The sequence below is a fragment of the Aethalodelphis obliquidens genome, unplaced genomic scaffold, assembly GCF_003676395.1.
Source record: "Aethalodelphis obliquidens isolate GAN/ISIS:26980383/991018 unplaced genomic scaffold, ASM367639v1 scaffold43, whole genome shotgun sequence".
NCBI lineage: Eukaryota > Metazoa > Chordata > Mammalia > Artiodactyla > Delphinidae > Aethalodelphis > Aethalodelphis obliquidens.
In genome coordinates, this window is record NW_020837987.1 from 3,970,686 (window position 1) to 3,990,200 (window position 19,515).

A 19,515-nucleotide genomic window follows, 5' to 3' on the forward strand; every position below is an offset into this window, starting at 1 on the left:
GAGCTCCTCGGAGAAATGGCTGATTCAAGGGCTGGAGCAAGGGATATACAAGATGAGCCTGGAGCACCCTGCAGTGCCAGAAACTAAGAAAGTGTTCAAAAAGCAAAATTATGCAGTGTGTCAGAGGGACACAGGAGCCTGTGTGAAAGAGTCCCCAGTGGCCAAGCTGGAACAATTTAAGCAACAAAATAATGTATTGATAATATTGGTGTATAACCCAAAGTATAAAATATATATCTATGAGTCCATACAGATATAAGTAAATAAACGACTGAATAAATAAACAGGAGACAAGAGACAAACCTTCCGTACAAAAGAATTACAAATAGTGTATGTAGATAATTCCCCGCTCAAGGAGACAGAGTATAACTCCCCACTCCTTAAGTGTGGGCTGTGTATTCTGCCTTCTGAAAAATACAGTATGGAAAGGGGGAAAACAAGTACGTTTACAATGGAGAAACTTGACAAATACCAGCTCAGTTAGGTGATCAAGGTCAACATCAATGATACGTCAGTTCACTAACCTGTACCCTTGAAACAATGAGATATCCAAGTGGCACTTTACCTCTGGGGTCCTCCTCCCAATGACACATATCTCCAATCTAACCATGACAAAAACATCAGAAAAGCTAAAACCGAGGGACGGTCTACAAAATACCTGACCTGTACCCCTCAAAACTGTTAAGGTCACTGAAAACAAGGAAAGTCAGAGAACTGGCCACAGCCCAGGGCAGCCGAAATGTAATGTGGGATCCTGGGTGGGATCCTGGAACAGAAAAAGGTTATTAGGTAAAAGCTAAGGAAAGTGGAATAAAGTATGGACTTTTGATAATAATAACATATCAACACGGTTCATGGACTTCCCTGGTGGTGCAGTGGTTGGGAGTCCCCCTGCCAATGCAGGGATCATGGGTTCGATCCCTGGTCCGGGAAGATCCCACATGCCGCAGAGCAACTAAGCCCATGTGCCGCAACTACTGAAGCCCACGCACCCTAGAGCCAGCACACCGCAACTACTAAGCCTGTGTGCTGCAACTACTGAAGCCCACACACCTAGAGCCTGTGCTCTGCAACAAGAGAAGCCACCACAATGAGAAGCCCGCGCACCGCAACGAAGAGTAGCCCCCACTCATCGCAACTAGAGGAAGCCCGCACACAGCAACAAAGACCCAACACAGACACAAAAAAACAAAACAAAAACAAAAAAAACCACTGTTCATGAGTGGTGACAATGGATCACAATCACATTAACAACAGGGGAAAAAGAGAACTGTCTGTAATATTCCTGTAACTTTTCTGTGATCTAAACCTGTTCTAAAGTCAAAAGTTTATTAATTGCTTAAAACACAGACACACAAGGCTGATAAAATTCAACATCCTTTCCTGATAAAATCTCCTAGTAAGCCAGGAAGAAGACACTACTTCCTTAAACTTACGATAAATATTTATCGAAAATCAACAGCACCACTTTCAATGGTGAAACACTAGAGGCAAATCCATGAAGATGCCTGCTGGCACCACTGTTACCTAATGGGTTCTCCAGGGGCAATTTCCCCGGCATCTGAAAAGAAAAGGTCTATTTCTGTTGGCTTTGCCCCCAAAAGCTCTAATTAGGGCTGCATCAACCAGGGTGCACATTTGCAGGAAGTCCTTCCCTCTGGTTCTTTGCCCAGCTTTCTGGCTGGATATCACGCTAGTTTATGTCCTAAATGTGCTTTTTTTTTTTCTTTTTTTTTCGGTACGCGGGCCTCTCACTGTTGTGGCCTCTCCCGTTGCGGAGCACAGGCTCCGGACGCACAGGCTCAGCGGCCATGGCTCATGGGCCCAGCCGCTCCGCGGCATGTGGGATCTTCCCAGACCAGGGCACGAACCTGAGTCCCCTGCATCGGCAGGCGGACTCCCAACCACTGCGCCACCAGGGAAGCCCCTCAGTTACTTTTTAAGCAAAATGAGCTATCCCGGCTTTAAGCCACAGATCCCCACGCCCCCTAAGACCCAGCTATACTCCCAGACACCGGGCTCTGCAGAATCTCTTGGTTCTCCTCTCTGATGTCAGGTCTGCAGACAGAGCGGGCTGGGTGGGCACACAGGACCCGCCCTGCCTGGTATCGGGGGGCCCAGGATGAGGTAAAGCCTGCTCAAAAGCCCAGGAATTCTCCACCCAAGACGGCCCTGACTCTTCTGTCAGAAAGGGCTCAGCTCCAATACACCGAGGTGCGGCGGGGTGCAGGACTCATGGGCTGCCTTCCTGAGGGGTGCACCAAACAGATGGGGGTTTCCTGACCCTTCCGTGGTGGAAGTGCTGGCAGGAAAGCCGCACCAGCCGCGCAACGCGGCAAAGAGCCGGCTGGGCCGCACCCAGTCCTGGGGGTCTCAGCAGGCCAGGCGCAGCCTAATCCCTCAACGTGGCCAGCGAGAGTGAGTGCCATGTCTGCTGTGGAGGGTGCGGGGCACTCACTGCCCAGACAGTGACCAGGCCCACGGCGGAGGGCCCATCACAGCTGTTCTTACCCAGGGGCTCTGGTCTCAGTGGTTGCCTGGACCCAGAGCTGCCGCAAAGGCCCCAGGCAAAATCTAGCACCTGCCTGAGGTAGATAACTGAGGGCAGCCTCCCTGAGGCCCAGGCTTGCCTAGGTTGAGACCAGATTACGCTGGACCTCTCCAGGGAACGTCTCCAGGACCTCCAGGAAAGCGGGAAGTAATGAGGGCCTCCTGGTGCTGTGCATCACCAATGACACCTGGATCCCAGCATGACCCATGGGGGTGCTCAGAGATACACAGGGCATGTCTGACCACCACACCCAGCAGGCCAGGCAGAGAGAGACCCAGAGTGAGAGGAGGGCCACACAGGCCCAGGTGTCTAAGAGACGGCCCCGCAGGGGTTACAGTGCACCAGGAGGGATGAGCAGAGAAAGAAGAGGATGCTAACCTGAGAGCAGGAGATGCAGCTCCTGCAGATCTGACAGAGAAGCTGGTCCAGATGAGAAGCGGGTGGGGTGGCAATGCCAAGGGTGAGGGGTGGGCTCAGGGGTAGCTGTGCTGCGGAGGCCTGGGCGGGAGAGACAGAAAAGGTCGGACACACCCGCCTACGCTCGCTGCAGACACAATCACCACGGCTTAGTAGGGGTGCAGGGTTTCCTGTAAACTCTCCCACCTTCCAATTACCCTCACTACAGTTAAATCTTCTAATCCTCGGGAAAAACAAAAAGACAGGCCTTTTTTAACAAGAACACAGCAAGGATTTTTGCAGCCTGCTCCCTGGGTGGATAATCTGAAAAATCAACCACCGATCAAGCCACTGATCCAGCACCACGTGGCTTGGGTGGAATCTGTGTGCGAGTGTGTGGCATGTGCATGTGATGTGGGACATGTGTGTGTGTGGTATGTGGTGGGAGTGGTGGGAGTGTGTGTGTGTGTGTGTGTGTGTGTGGTTTGGAGTGTATGTGTGTGGTGTGTGTGTGTGTGTGTGTGTGGTGTGTGGTATGAGTGGTGGGGTGTGTGTGTGTGTGTGTGTGTGTGTGTGTGTGTGTGGTATGTGGTGTGAATAGTGGGGGCTTGTCTGTAGGGGGGAGACCCCCACCCTGCAGCCCTGGGGAGAAGACCCTCAGGCCTGGCCCTGTCTCCCCACCCCCGATCCGGGCCCAGTGGCCACACTGAACACACAGATTCCTGACTCGCTCCTTCCGGCCAAAGGGGAGAAAAGAGCAAGGCGACTCTGAGCACGGAGTAGCCCAGCCGTGCAGTTCAGCATTAACGAATGACTGAAAGAAGTGAGAGAGTGGCAGGGACATGTACACACTACCAAATGTAAACTCCATAGCTAGTGGGAAGCAGCCGCATAGCACAGGGAGATCAGCTCGGTGCTTTGTGACCACCTAGAGGGTGGGATAGGGAGGGTGGGAGGGAGGGAGACGCAAGAGGGAAGAGATATGGGAACATATGTTTATGTATAACTGATTCACTTTGTTATAAAGCAGAAACTAACACACCATGTAAAGCAATTATACTCCAATAAAGATGTTAAAAAAAAAAAAAGACAAAGAAAACAGGAGACTCTTATTGTGGGCTGATGCCTGTGATGGAGCACAGGGAAACCCAGGCCTTGACAGGGGTCTCCAGATGCGGTCCGGTTGTGTGCCACGAAGGACGCCAGCCGGGGGAGGAGGACAACACCGTGCTGTCCCCTAGTATACCTCACAGACCCCTCTGCCTGTTAAATGGCTCCCACACTCCCCACGGGAGCTGCCGGGAAAGGGCCCGAAATGCCCCGTTCACAGCTTGGAGAGAAAGAGAGCGTCATTTCAGGTAAGGTCCCAGACTGTCAAAAACATCAAGTTATTAATCTCCTTGTGGCAAATGTGAACTGGGACCTGCTTACACAGCCAATTGAGCATGCTCTAAATTAGTGTTTGCCGGTAATTGATTCAGCTGCCAGCCCCATGCCAGCCGGCTGTAAGCCGGTGACGCCACTAACATTAAGTAACATGAGGAGGTAAGATGCATCGCCTGGTTGGGCCTGCAGTCAGATGCCATTAGCACCCGATTTACCCAAACATTAACGTCTTATTGGTTTAACACAATTTACCACACCTCAATTGCAGAAACTGATTTTCATGTTCCCTGGAACCCTGCTCGCAGGCACAGCACAGAGGAGGAGTCTTAATAAATACCACCAGCTGGCTTCCTTGTTTCTAACATGCCTTCCAGATTTTATGACAAACCTTTGATGATAAAACAAAAAGATGAGGCTTAGAACTGGGTCTCCTGGCCAGCGGCCCTTGTCTGAGTCTGAGCGCCGCTGTGCCGGTGGTATGCCCGCCTCCCAGAAAATCAGCCCCAATCTCCCCCCCCACCCCCACCCCCAGGAGTCCCTGCCCTTCCTGCCCTGTGTCCCTCCGTGGGGCTGGAGCTGGCCATGCTCTCAGCAGAACGTCTGGAAGGTTCTAGGGATGCTCTTCTAAGCCAGGGGTCGGTGGCCTGCCCGGGAGTCGCTGCCCTGGACCTTCCTGGGCATCGGTCCAGCCTGTGTTAAGGAGGCCACACCTCCTGGGGAGCCCCCACCTGCTTTAGACATGATCTCATACTCCTACTTGGTTAAGAGAAGAATGCTGAAGTCCACAGCGGGAGAGAAGACAGGAAAAAGTACCTCAGGACATTTTCTTCTCTCTCCTGCCCATCCATCTAAGCCGCCCACACGTATTTCCTGATACCAACTGTGGGGCAGACACTGCAGATTAACGAGATGGGGCCTCCGAGAGAAAGTTCCCAGGCTCCAAGGACACCGGCCACAAAACAGCATCCCAGGCTACCTGGGCAGTGACGTGCCTGCGGGCACAGAGAAAGTGACGTCGGCCGCCTCACCACTACAGACGCCCCCGGGCTCAGGCTGGCACTGGCAGTGGGTGATGCCCTCCTCAAATCTGGCCAGGGACACCTCAATGTCCCGGGAGGACCATCTTCCCACTGTCTCCAGGGGGTGACACCATCTGCCTCCCAGGGTCACCCCTCCTACCTGCCCTTCGGGAACAGACTCTGTCTCTTGTCCTCATCATCTCTGCCTCAGCTTTTAAAACCCCTCCCCACACTCCACCCCAGGAACCCCCCTGCTCTCAGGTCTCAGGGACCCAGAGATCAGATGGCCCCCCTGCCGGGCTGAGGGTGCGAGGGTAGCCACTGCTTCCCCCCTGTACCCCCTACGGCCAGCCACAGGGGGTGCACAACAGGGCACACACCTGGCACGTTGAGCTGGATTAATGCCACTCAGCGCCCTCAGGGCAGCTGCTTCTGGCCCAGAGCCTCAGGATCATTCCTCCAAGGGCCGCCCCTGGTCCACAGAGGAGGCAGCGGTGGGGCCAACCTGGGACGCAGGGTGGAGCGGAAGGCTGGGCAATTTGCAGACAAAAGTAAGATCTCCCCGGAGCTCAGCTCAACAAGAGGGTCTCCTCCAAACAACAGCCAACCGCAACGTGTAGACCCTGAATCCCAACTCATACAAACCAGTTCTAAAAAGATAGTTTTAGACAACATAAACTAGACATTTACAACATTAAGGATTACTGTTAACTTACTCAGATGTGATAAGGACACAGCGGTTACATGAAAAGGAAAACAATACCGTCATCCGCTGAGACACCCACTGACGTATTCACAGGTAAAATGACACCATGTCTGGGGTTTGGTTTTAAATACTCCAGGAAAACAAAACCAAACAGAAAACCCTGATGGGGACTTCGACGTTCATGTTCATTATACTCTTTGACGTGCGGGTGGTGGGTATTTGAAATTCGTCATTAAAAGAAAAAAAAAGACCTCTATTACCTTGGGTTGGGAAGCAGGGAGCTGGGGGAGGTATGCTGAGTGACCAGCCCCTGGCCCAGAACTCACACCCAGGCTGATCTGGCTCTGGGACACCGAGGACGGCTCAGGCCCCTGCCAGGAGCCACCTTCAGAGCTGGACTCCCCGCAGTTCCGGGCACAATGCAGCAGTCAGCGTGGCTCCACACTGGACCAAGAGTCCTGCTCTCATTTCTCGGTCGTTTTATTTGAAGCATCAGCTGTGGGTCACTATGGGCCAATTCAGCTGGGAACAGGTTTCTGGGCCAGTGCCAATCTGAGGGACCCACTGCCCAGCCCACCTCCCTGGCAGCCCCGCAGAACTCCTCCTGTCCCAGGTGGGGGGTGGGGGCAAGGACCCGGGAATCCCAGAGCACGGAGGCAAGAGCTAGAGGGCTCTGCCCCTTCCCCCGTCCTCCTTGAGCTGAGCTGGGTCCTTGATGACTCATTCGTTCCATGCCCCCCTCCTGGGCAGGCACAGCAGCAGGGCCTCCGAGGCCATGTTAACCTCTTACCTCCCAGGGTAAGGGGAAAGAAATATAGAGGCTCCCTGTTCAGGGCTCCTTTAAGGGTTATTAGACTTTGAGAAGAGCCGCCTACCCCCAAGCCACGTGATGGTGATTGTAAACGCCCAGGGTGCCCGCTGCCGACTCTGTCTGTACCTCGCCCTCACTCTGCACTGCTAAGGTGTGGAGGCAGAGCGGGCCCTGAGGGTACCTGGGGCAGACACGGGCCCTGCAAGGTGGGGAAGGGGCAGCGGCACCAAGCTCTGACAAGGCCAGGCAGGAAAGGGCAGCTCAGGGTGGAGGGTACAAGGTAAAACGCTTTTTCGTACTCACAACACTTCCGGTAGCAAATATGTAGGTTTTCCACACTAAGCAATTGTCCACTTCTCTGCGGACACCTTCTGACACTAAGTAACTGCCACAGTTAGTGCGGACCCCACAGGCTAAGGGCTCAGTCCCACGAAACTGCCCCCTCTTCAGGCACCAACCACAAGCCCAGGCCTCTTTACCTCTGACCCATCGGCCTTAAATCAGGGGTTCCCACAAAAACTAGCCTCGGGTTTCATAATTTGCTAGAACGGCTCGCAGAACTCAGGAGAGTGCTTTACTTACTGATATCACTTTATTAGGAAGAATACAACTCAGGAGGAGCCAAATGGAAGAGAGGCAGAGGGCAAGGTGTGGGGGAGGGGTGTGGAGCTGCCAAACCCTCTCCAGGGATGCCAGCCTCCCAGCAGCTCCACGCGTTCACCAACCTAGACGCTTTCCAAACCCTTTGGTTTAGGGCTTATGCAAGGGCCATTACCTCCTTAGATACAGGATTGATTCAATCACTGGTCAGAACTCAATCTCCATCTCTACTCCTTCTCTTCTCCCAGGAGGTCGGGGCCTCCGAGAGGCCCTCATTAGCATAAACTCAAGTGCGGTGGAAAGGAGCTTATTATAAAGAACAACAGATGCTCCTCTATCAGGGAATTTCAAAGGTTTTACAAGCTCCGTGCCAGGAACTGGGGGCAGAGACCAAATACGCATTTCCTATTATGTCACAGGGGGAGAAACGGCAGCTTCGGTGTCTTCTCCCCACAGGGACTCCCACGCGGCGCAGTCACTGGTGACAGTCGGGAATGGGGGCTTCCTGCCCCGGGAGGTGGCCGGGAGGGGAGCCACTGGGGCAGTTTGGGTCTGACCCCAGGGCTTCTTCACGCTGTGGGCAGCAGCACGCTAACGGACCCCTGGGTCCTGGAGCGGGGCTGAGGAGCTGGCCAGCCCACACCCAGCACAGCAGGGCAGCCGTGGGAAGGCCCCGGGTGGCAACAGGCTCCCTGCAGCCTAACTGGAGCTGCAGGATGATGGAGCTCTCCAGAATGCTTTATGAGCCACTTAACCAACCCGCAACCCGGTCGTCCGAGCACAGCAGACATAATGGCAGTGTTTACACGTAAAAACGGCAAAAGCTGTTTTACTAGCGGCTTTCAGAGTCTCCATAGCAGCTGTTTGGTAGCTTCCTGCAAATTGCAGCAACAAAGTCCACGAGTGGAATGATGGGGCACTAAACGACCCTGAAAAGTAATCAAAGACCATTACCATCCAACACTCTGCCAGGAGCCGGGGAGGTGGCCACAGTCGGAAGAAAAATCCTCTCTGCCCACGCCGCCGAAGCCCTACTCCTAATCCCCGCTCAACCCGTGTGCCAGGTTGCCGCGCCTCATCTGTTACTTGCTCGGCGAACGTAAATTACTGTTTTTTACATTTTAATCTTTACCCAGAGAAACACAGCAGCTTACCTTTCCATCTCATATTCTTTCATTCCCACTTTTACAGCCTTCATTACCTGGAGGATGGATATTAAGCAAAGACATTTGTATTAAGGAGATAAGTAACACCACCTTATACATAATGTATAGCATTTTTTCAAAAGAATCTCTTCTTTAAAAAAAAAAAAAGAATGATACACGCACACAGTGGTGCAGAAATGTGACAAATTAGAACTTTTTTAAAGCTCCAAAGTCATACAGTTTATTTAAACCACTCCGGAGCACTTCTGTTCAGAAGTCGATAAACACCTTGGGAGGCAAGTGAAGATTTAGCCAAGACGTGTTTGGTGAATACTTAATGCTCAGAAGTCTATGACAACTATCCTAAGAGGTTTCCTTCCTTATAAAACACAGAGAAAATGAACTCGGAGAAGAGATTGTGTTGCCTCCAATGACCCCCATCTGTCTCCTGACGCAACACTGCAATGTCAGTAAGCAGGTACTGGGCTATCCCAGTGGCCTGGACCCATTTCAAAAACTAAACTTCCTTATTTGCTTCTGCTCCTCAGGTAAAGTGGGAAGGTTTGGGAAAGAACCAGGTGAGGGTGTTTTCAAAAACTGGGTGATAGTAATAAACGTGCTTGAATCTTGGTTAAGGACCACAGATTCTTTCAAAGGAACTGGGACTGCCAGAACGCGAGGAGGGAAAGCTCTACTGTCCTGGAAGTCGGGACTTCTTGCTGGGAAGTTCCCTGAGGGTGGGTACCTTAAGGTGAGGACAGGCCCTCCCTGCCCTGTCCCCGCTGGGGAACAGTAAACAACCAGCACTGTATCTTGGGTCTGCAGTGACACTTCCTGCCGGCTGGGGACCAGCGCCCCCCCGAGACTGTCCACCTCGACACCGCCGTCTTGCCCTACACAGAGCAATGCTGCTTCCCCAGCCCACCCAGAACGGCAGGTCCAGTGAGCCAGCACCCAGCTTACCTCCTGGTGGGCCTCGCTGGAAATTTTATTGGTGTAGCGCAAAACCTCCAGCTCCATGTCTGTCTTGAAGACCCGGCTGCAGAAAGGAGAAAAACGAAGCAGCAAGTCAGCGACTTCCAGCAGGAGCTGGCAGACACCTCCAGGGAAACCTCCACACCCTGCACAGCCTGGGAAGGAGCCCAGGGCTGCAGATGGGCCGCCTGAGCAGAGGATGGGGGCAGGATGGGCCCCCAAGCCCCAGGAGTGATGAGCTACACTAAGCATGGCCCATCCCAACCCAACGCCAGCCTCAGGAGTGCAGGCTGTTTCCAGTTACAAGATCGGGAAGCCGCTGTGGGTGGCAGAAACCCAGATTCTGTAGCCGGACACACGGTGCCTCACTGAGACTCAGTTTCCTCATCCACTAAATGGGGATACAATCCACATGGCAAGGCTGCTGGACCTCAATCTTAAGGGTGCTGACTCCCAGGGCTCTGCCCAGATGGCTGAAGAGTTCTCCCATTTCCCCCCACCACACCCACCTGTCCAGGCAGCCTTGGAAAGTGACTCAGGCCCCCTGCGTGAGATAGGGTCAAGCTGGGAATGGGGATGGGGCGGTGCAAACAACAGACCCTGCCATCCTTTCAAGGCTCCGCTGCACCTCCTGCCAGCTGGACTCCAGGGGGGTACTGGGGTTCTCGCAATAAGCTCATGTTAATTTGCCCAGAATTGGTTAGGTTTCTGGTCCTTGCAATCAATCTCAACCCCAAGGAAGCCTCCCGTAGAGAAGCTAAATAAATATTCTTTTTCTACTTCTACCCATTTCAAATAAGCACCTCCAGCTCACGGCATGTAAGTGGCAGTGGGCCCAGTCCTTAAGCGCATGGAGTCCTCAGTGAATCCCTCATGGTTGATGCTGCTCCCTTTGTGAAGGTGACCTGCCTTCACCAAAGCCCCCTCAAGATCGGCAAAGCGGAGTGTCACGATGGCAGATCAGCGCCTGCCCCTCCGTCCACAGCGCACCCCTCGTCCAGCCACTGTCCACCTCTGAGGCCTGACGGTCCTGAGCCAGCCTCAGACGAGGCGTCTGAGGATGGCAGGGAAGGCGCTCCCACCTGCACCAGAGGCAGCTATGATGCCCACGTGGGACAGCCAGCCATTCGTCGCTGGGAGGGGAGGAAGGCATCGTACAGCACAGGGACACCTTCCAGGGGATGTAGGAAAGACAAAGCCCCAATCCACTGAGCCTGTCTCCAGATGAACATGCCTTCTTTTTTCTGGGGCAGACCCTGAAGCCTAAGTTTGCTCTTTACCATCATAAAGGTGCTCTGGCTCCACCTCGGGACGCTGGGAGCAGTTCTACCCCCCGGAGGGTGTGGTCCAAATCCACTCACAGATAACCTAGCGGCCCCTGACGCTTCCTTCCTGCCCTGCTCCGCACCAGCCCAAGGATCTGTGAGCTGGGAGCGGGTCTCTCTATTCTCCGACGTGGTGACGGTGACGACCAGAGTGACAACACAGGTGGGAACCAGGCCCAGGCTACAACCGCCTCTGACCCCCTGCCTCTCTCTTCAGCCTAGAGCCCTGCTCCAGCCCTCTAGCCACCACTCCAGACAACACTTTAGACCCCCTAGGACTTGTGCCCTTCGATCCACACAGGCTCGGCTGAACGCCCGCAAGGGATGAACCAAAGCCCAGGCCTGTGTGTGCAGGACACGGGGGGCTGAGGGGGAAAGCACTCAGCTGGGCGGACGGCACAGCAAGCTGCCACCTGCCTCCACACACCCCAGCTCTGCCGGGAGTCACAGGGGGAGCGTGCAGGCTCCTCTCAACTTCCTCCACCCCGGGGCCCTCCCAGGGCTCCCTGTCACATGAACGAACTCATCCCCTACTTCCTGGAGAACACAGAAGCCAGCAGGTGGGTGTACTCTCACCTCTTCTCCAAACTCCCAAGCCTTCCCCACCCCCATCCTCCCCTCTCTCCCCGCCTACGAGGGAAGGGGTGCCCTCTTGTCAGTGAGGCTCAGCCCCCCAACACACACACATGGGCTCAGATCCCAGCCCCCAAGCGCCTCTGTGCACCTGCCACTCTTACTGGAAGCTCCATGACCACTCACCTCCCCGTCCAGCCAAGCCTTCCCCCCACCACCCAGCCACGTTTCCAGAAAGGACACCCTGACAGTCCTTGCCTCCGGAGAGGAGGGACAGCAGCTTTTACGAACCTCCTTCCCATCTTCTCACTAACCCTCTCCCCTCCCCTCTTCTCCCTTCAGCCCCTGCCACTCTGCCAGCACTGCCTCACCAACAACCCCCAGGGTGCCAAACCCAGAGGCATTCCGTGACCTCCCGCGACGCCTGCCTCTGCTGGCACGTGCTTGGCTGCTTCCCCTCCTCCAGCTCTGACAGGCCCTCCCCTCCCTGCCCCCCAGCCTTGCCGCTGCACCTGCCCCCAAAGCCCCAGCTCCGGCACAGGCCTCTCAGCTGCGTCGCACCTGCAGGACCCCCCCAGGCACCTCCAGCTCAGCAGGACAGAGACTCCCACCCTTCCGCAGGCTCCCATCTCCAGCCACACCTCCCCACCTCCCACTGCTTCATGCAGACACCTGGGCACCTCCCTCTCATCCGTCCATCACTCCCACATCCAACCGACGACCAAGGGCGGCAATTCCACCTCCACAACCTCTCACGCCTCCCCTTTCTCTCTCTCCGTCCAGACCCCACTCTCTCCAGCCTGGACATCCTCTCCTGGCTCTTCTGGCCTCCAGCCCTGTCTGCTCCCCAACCACAGCTGTGGCTCTTCGGGCAATGCAAACCAGACCAGGCTTCCCTGGCTTCAAACCTTTAGTAGCCTCTAGATGTCGTCCAGATGAAGTTAAAACTCTATCCAGCGGCCAGGAGGCTCTCTAGGCCACACCCTGCCTGTCTCCACCACGTACCCCCTCACCCCCGACAGAGACTCCTCTGCCTGGAACCGGCTCCTGCACATTCATCCTCTAGCCCCTTTCTCAGAAAGCAGGGAAGGGCTCCCTCCAGCCCCCTACCAGGCTAAATCCCTCCCTCTATTCCCTGGGCAGTCTATGTGAATCCTCAGTAAGCTATCACGCTTGTAATTTCCTTTTCATTTAAGTCTCCCCCTAAAAGCCCACAGCCCTGGGGGGCAGCGTCCCAGGGCTAGAACACTGCCTGGCCCAGAGCAGACACACCGTAACTACGGGTTAGGAACAGTACCTGGGCATTGCAGCAAAGCTGGGAAACATCTTCCTTCCAACCAGGAGACAGAATGGTTCATCTCAAAAAGAAAAGGAGGCCTCCTCCACCCCGCCCTCCCTGGGCTGTTCACCAGGTCATCGTGGGATGTCGCACAGCCTGGCAGGCCCCGGTCAGGACAGGGCGTGGGGAACAGCCTCCCCAGGCCTCAGCAGTCCAAACTCCCACCACCACTGCCTCACCCCCAGCCACAAAGGCAGGAAGAGGCAGCCCCAGCCGCAGAAGCCCACTCCACAGGCTCTCCACTCGCCTCCTCCCTGCCCCGTAGGCACCCTCAGTCTTGAAAAGAGCCGGGAGAAAGACCCCATCAGGGCTTCCCTGGTGGCGCAGTGGTTGAGAGTCCGCCTGCCGATGCAGGGGACACGGGTTCATGCCCCGGTCCGGGAAGATCCCACATGCCGCGGAGCGGCTGGGCCCGTGCGCCGTGGCCGAACCATGCTCCCTGCCTATCAGAGATGATCAGCATGTTGGGCCACCAAGGCCCAGAGTCCTGCTTTCTTTCCTAATTTCACTTTGGGGAAGATGACAAACCAGGCCTCTAGCTGGTTGCCTCAGGACTTACTTTTTTTAGTCATGTTAAAAAAAAAAGAAGAAAAAATCTAACTGAACCAGGGCAAAGGCAGTTCTCCAGTGAAGCCGGCCTGGCTGAGCACTGGCGTGGCCCAGTTGAACCCAAGCCTTAAGGGCCCTGAAAGTAAAGGCTGCTGTGTGCCGGCTCACCCAACCGTCTACAGGGCACTCTGGGGCTGAAGTCTCGCCCCAGTGCCAGGCGTCCCTGCCTGGCCCCGTTATCTCCACAACACAAGCACCAGAAACCGTTTTTAAGATCACAGCAGAAAACAGTAAGACTTTCCGGCATTCTGCACAGTTTCTCCTCATCTGCAGGAAGAATCCACCGCCCTGAATCTGAGGAGGCTATTTCCTTTACTCCCAAGCACAAAAAGGCACGGTAGGGGGATTCTGCTGCGGTGCAGCCTCTGTAGGCCCAGTCGCCTTGGAGTGAGGGATTCTGGGTGTCACACTCAGCCCCCGCTTTGTCCAGCCCAAGGACATGTGGGGTGGTGGTTAGAAATATCATCTGCAAGGCTTCTATCCCCAGGGGAGGACGAAGGTCACCTCCTCCAGGAAGCATCAGAGGACCAAGGCTCAGGACAGGACAGCCCTGATGCCACTTAAGACGTCTGCACAGGATTCCCCTGGTGGTGCAGTGGTTAAGAATCCACCTGCCAATGCAGGGACACGGGTTTGAGCCCTCGTCCGGGAAGCAGCTAAGCCCACGAGCCACAACTACTGGGCCCACGTGCCACAATTACTGAAGCCTGCCCGCCTAGAGCCCATGCTCCGCAACAAGAGAAGCAACCACAATGAGAAGCCCCTGCACTGCAATGAAGGGTAGCCTCTGCTCGCCACAACTAGACAAAGCCCGTGCGCAGCAACAAAGACCCAAAACAGCCAAAAATAAAAGGTAATTAATTAATTAAAAAAAAAAAGACATCTGGGCAGAAGGCAACTCAGGCTCTTCCGGCAGCAAGAGAAGGTGCCCGACATGTGCAGGACCTGAGGCAGAGTCCCCAGCTCATGGCCAGGCCTGTGAGCATCACCACATCAAGGGGGCTGCTCAGGGAGAAAGGCAGCACCACGGGCAGGGGGGCGGGGGTGAAGGCACAGAGTCCCCTGCTACTGGCCTGAAATGACAAAGACTAGACCAAGCTGAGATTCATGTGTGCAATCTTTTTCTTCCTGAAATATTCACAGGTCACAAAACTGCCTCTGGGCACTAAATGAAGGATTAAGGCATCAATTAAGTGAGGTCTGAATGCTCCACTGATTAAAGTAGTAGCAAGACAGGATGAAGTATTTCCAGAATCAGTCTCTAGGCATCAAAGTGCCACAGTGTTGCACAAAACCCATTTGAAGGGACAGGAATTCCATCTCTCCCGGAGATGAACGTGCAGGGGCTTCTGCGGGAGAGGAGTGCGGGAATTCCATACCACATGACCCCCATGGCCGTTCCTTCCCTACCCTGTGAGCCAGGGATTCAAAGGGTAAAATCCCAGCACAACAGAAGGGACAGAAAGGAAAGAGCTGGTTGGGATTACATATCCTCGGGAAGCTCAATCCATAAGTCCTCTCAGAGAAACCAGGGCCAGGAAGAAAACAGTGGTTCAGCCCGTGGTAAGCTGAGTGTGCCTGAGACCTGACCGGGGCCAGGCAGTCGTGAGCCACGTGCGGGGAGAGCTGGGACCAGGGCCTGACTGTTCCCACATCCTGGGTCCAGCCTCCCGGTGCACAGTAAGCCAGGTTCTCCCCACTACTCTCAGGTCCCCACTTTCCACTTGGCTTTCTCGTTGACTTAGGGTTAAATGCCTGTTCACCGGGAGACAAAGACAGCAAGCCTACTGGAACACTTTTCATATACACACCAAGACTCTTAGTCATCATCTAGGTACCTTTTCTAATTTGGAACACATTACCCCGGATGCAGGATCCTGGTGCGTGTCTGCCCCAAATCATCCACCCCTCACCGTCTCCCATGCACAGAAAGGCAGGGGAACAGCAATAGACAGCTTACCTCGCTGCCTGATGAATACACGCGGGCCACCTCCGCCCCGTGTACCTAACAGCTCTAACCCTGGCATGACACCGACTCAAGTTAACACGGCCTCACTTAAAACCCGAGAAGGCGCGTGGCAACGGCTGACGTGCTTGCTTTTCTGTGAGGCTTCCAGAGGTGCTTAACTGAAATCCACAGTGCCGAGCTATTAGACAGCACAGAGGTATCTCCTTTTATTTCCTACCCCACCTTCAGATCAATTTAATCATCTGCTGAACAGGAATGCAGAACCACAGACTAAATTATGGAAGTGAGATACGCCTGCTCTTATTAAGTTTCAACTTTTGACCTCCACGTTCAAACTGCAAGACCTAGCACAAGGAAAGAAATGATCAGCTATGATCTCATGTTTGTGGGGAAGAAGAGTAGGATTAGAGAGGAATTTACAGAAAATCAGAAAGGTACTGCTTGAGAGAATGGAAAACAATAAAGCCGTCACCGAAAGGAAATGAATGACACCCAAACACAAACGAGAAGTGAAGCCTCCTCCGTGCTGGGAGAGGCTGCCTGTGGCCTCCTAATCAGACAGGCTCTGGGAAGGATCCCAAACCCCCAGCTCAGCCGCCACCTGGGAGCTGGGGTACGTGTGGGTGGCAGGGGGTGCTGGGGGAGGCTTAGCTGCACGTCCCCAGGCCCTCCACCCCACCACACCCTGGCCTCCACGAGATCTCTTCTGTGGGTTCTGAGCAGGTTGGATGGCCAAGAATGAATCGAGAGAGAGGCTGACACGCAGGCAGCACCCCCCACTCCTCAGGGTACTCCTCAGAGCCACATGGGGCAGCATCAGAGCCTGGAACCATTGGCCTGGGCTCAGCTCCTGGCTTTTTCTTGGTCAAATCACTTTCCTGTGCCTCAGTTTGCTCACCTGTAACATGGGGATAATCAGAGTCCTACCTTATAACATAAATAAAATACCTCTTTAAATAAGGTGACGTGTGTCAAGTGCTTAGCATAGCACTTTGCATAAAGGAAGTCTCAAAAGGTGACAGCATGATTACTAGGATGTGCTGTCACTTGACTTCTGCTCTCACTCAATCCTTGAGCCATCCACCAAGGGAGACCACGACCACTCTGCAGGTGTGGAAACTGAGGCTTGCTGTTATACACTGAACACTGCGTTGCCCCCAAATTCACAGGTTGATACCTATCCCCAGTGTGATAGTATCTGGAGGCAGGATCTTTGGGGGGTGCTTAGGTCATGAGGGTGGAACCCTCATGAATGGGATTGGTACCCTTATAAAAGAGACCCTAGAGAATTCCCTCACCCCTCAGATGTCCTCTGCCATCTGAGGACACAGAAAGAAGACGGCCGTCTATGAACCAGAAAGTGGGTCCTCACCTTGGCCTTGGACCTCCCAGCCTCCAGAACTGTGAGAAATGAATTTCTGCTGCTCATAAGCCACCCGCTCTATGGTAATTGTTAGACAGCATGAATCTTCACGTCCATGCTGTGAGTTAGGCATTACTACGTCCCCATTTTATAGATGAAGAAGCTGAGGCTCAGAGAAGTTAAGTGACTTCCCGAGGTGGGTGGGCTGGGGTGAGAATTTGGATATGCCCAACTGGATAGTTTTTCCATTACCCCAGGTAACTTCTCTCCACGGGCCGAGAGGGGGGCGTTGGAAAAAGCATCCAGGACAGGGGCCCAAAGATACATCAATGAGCCATAATTTAATACCATGGAAACCCAGTCTCTCCTGTAAATGAGGGGCCTGCCCGCCATTCCACCCAGAATCCTTCCTTCAGTTCCCAGAGGAGGGCGATGACGGTGACTCACGTGGCTCCCACCGAGAATGACGGCAGTCACTACAGAGGCCAGAACACACGCTGCTAAAACACACCCCTGAGGCAGTAAGGACAATGTGACATTTCTAAAATAGTTCTACTGCCATCAAATGCCAAATAAGTCCTTTCTGCTGCTGGCTTTAATAAAACTGGGAAGTATCTTATTAACGCAGAATCTACCTCAGCGCCTTGGAAATGTCACCAGAATTAAAGCATGCTCGTCCCAAAGTGACGAACTAATGGCTTGTCCCTCAGGAGATGCTGGGGTGCACAACCCAGCCCTGGTCTCCAAAGCACTCAGAATGTAAGCGGCCACAAGGGATGCCACATCTGGGACACAGGTGGATGCGGTCCCTGAGTATCCAGGGTTTATTCTTCTGCCAGCTGGGGGCTATGGAAGGGCCAGGCATTTGTTACTTCATCAAAACAAGAAGAGGTGGCTGTGAACTGGAAGGACACAAGCCCCCACGCTCACAGTGTGCGGCCAGGATGGGCACCGGGTCAGGGCTGCCGACAGAGCTGCTGGCCCGCCCACCCTCCAGCTCTCGCAAGGGTCAGTATCGATGCCTGTCGACAGCCCTCAGATCTTCGCCTCTGGCCCAGCCTCTCTCCCGCTGGCACCTGCCTCAAACTCAACACACCACAGCAGTCCCTCACCTGCCAGAGCACCTGCCCCATCTTGGTGACATACCACCCAGCTGTTCAGGACAAGAACAGAGTCACATTCAACTCCACCCTTCACTCAGGCGTCAAGGCCGGTTCCTCCCAGGAGCGTTCCCCTTGACTGCCCCTTACTCTCAACTCCGTCACCTACCCCTCCACAGCCACCTGGACCCTGCAGCAGCCTCCTAACTGGCAGCCTGCTCCCACTCCTGCCCCACAGCTTTAAAAAACGCTAACCTGGGCTTCCCTGGTGGCTCAGTGGTTAAGAATCTGCCTGCCAATGCAGGCGACATGGGTTCAAGCCCTGGCCCTGGAAGATCCCACATGCCGCGGAGCAACTAAGCCCACGCGCCACAACTACCGAACCCACATGCCACAACTAGTGAAGCCCATGCGCCTAGAGCCCATGCTCCACAAGAGAAGCCACAACAATGAGAAGCCCGCGCACCACAACGAAGAGTAGCCCCCGCTTTCCGCAACTAGAGAAAGCCCGCGCGCAGCAACGAAGACCCAACAAAGCCAAACATTTTTAAAAAACAAAAAACAACAACAAAAAAGCAAGCCTGATCCTACCATTCTCCTGCCTAAATCCTTGAAGGTTTCCCCTGGTTCCCATTTCTCTCAAGACAAAGTCCAGGCAGACACCACGGCCCACCCGGCCCCTGCCCGTCTCTCTAACCAACCTCAGGGGCCACTTCCGCAGTGTGTGGCTCTAGTCTGGCCACACAAAGCCACCAACCTTTCTTGTCTCCAGCCTTTGAACAAGTGGCCCCTTGGCCTGGATCACACTCTCCTTCTCCCCTCTCTGCGCTTCCCCCAAACTCAACGGCTGACTCATCCTCGTCCTCAGGCCACAGTGTTCCCAAGTGCTTCAAGACAGGTGAGCAAGGTCTCCCAACTAGACAGGGAACCTGACGCATGGCCTTAGGATCAGATGTGAGGAGTCCACACGCCTCCCAGTCAGGGGATGACACAACCAAAGCCCTGCCTCTCCGCTCTCCTACATTCAGAATAAGTGCAGCCATACAACAAATAAAACACGTTTTAGTGCTATAAAAGAGCAACTCGAGGACTTCCCTGGTGGTGCAGTGGTTAAGAATCCGCCTGCCAACGCAGGGAACACGGGTTCGAGCCCTGGTCCGGGAAGATCCCACATGCTGCAGAGCAACTAAGCCCGTGCGCCACAACTACTGAGCCCGCGCTCTAGAGCCCGCGAGCCACAACTACTGAGCCCGTGTGCCACAACTACTGAAGCCCACGCACCTAGAGCCTGTGCTCTGCAATAAGAGAAGCCACCACAATGAGGAGCCCGCACACCGCAACGAAGAGTAGCCCCCGCTCGCCACAACTAGACAAGCCCGTGCGCAGCAACGAAGACCCAACGCAGCCAAAAATAAATCAATAAAATAAATAAATTTTATAAATAAATAAGTTAAAAAAAACCCAAACAACTCGATGGCTTAGGAAGAAAACTGGCAGCACATCGGTGGAGGGTCTCTTCAAGGGCCCACAGAGGCACCTCGCCCTGCTGCGAACCAGCAGAAAACACACTGCAGGCAGGGCTATCAGTACCAGCAGAAAAAGAGCGCAGGCAACATAAGACACGTAAAAAGGATGCCAACTAGTCGTG

General features: G+C 54.3%; 1 protein-coding gene across 2 annotated transcripts in view; it reads right to left on the bottom strand.

Moving 5' to 3' along the window:
* PEPD (peptidase D) overlaps positions 1-19,515 on the bottom strand; it is a 114,424-nt gene that overhangs the window by 60,083 nt on the left and 34,826 nt on the right. For both annotated transcript variants that reach the window (XM_027079349.1, XM_027079350.1), the window contains exons 8-9: positions 9,578-9,653; positions 8,624-8,670 (exon numbers count right to left, since the gene is read on the bottom strand). In XM_027079349.1, the coding sequence (XP_026935150.1) occupies positions 8,624-8,670; positions 9,578-9,653 (123 nt within the window). The remainder of the gene's footprint in view (positions 1-8,623; positions 8,671-9,577; positions 9,654-19,515) is intronic.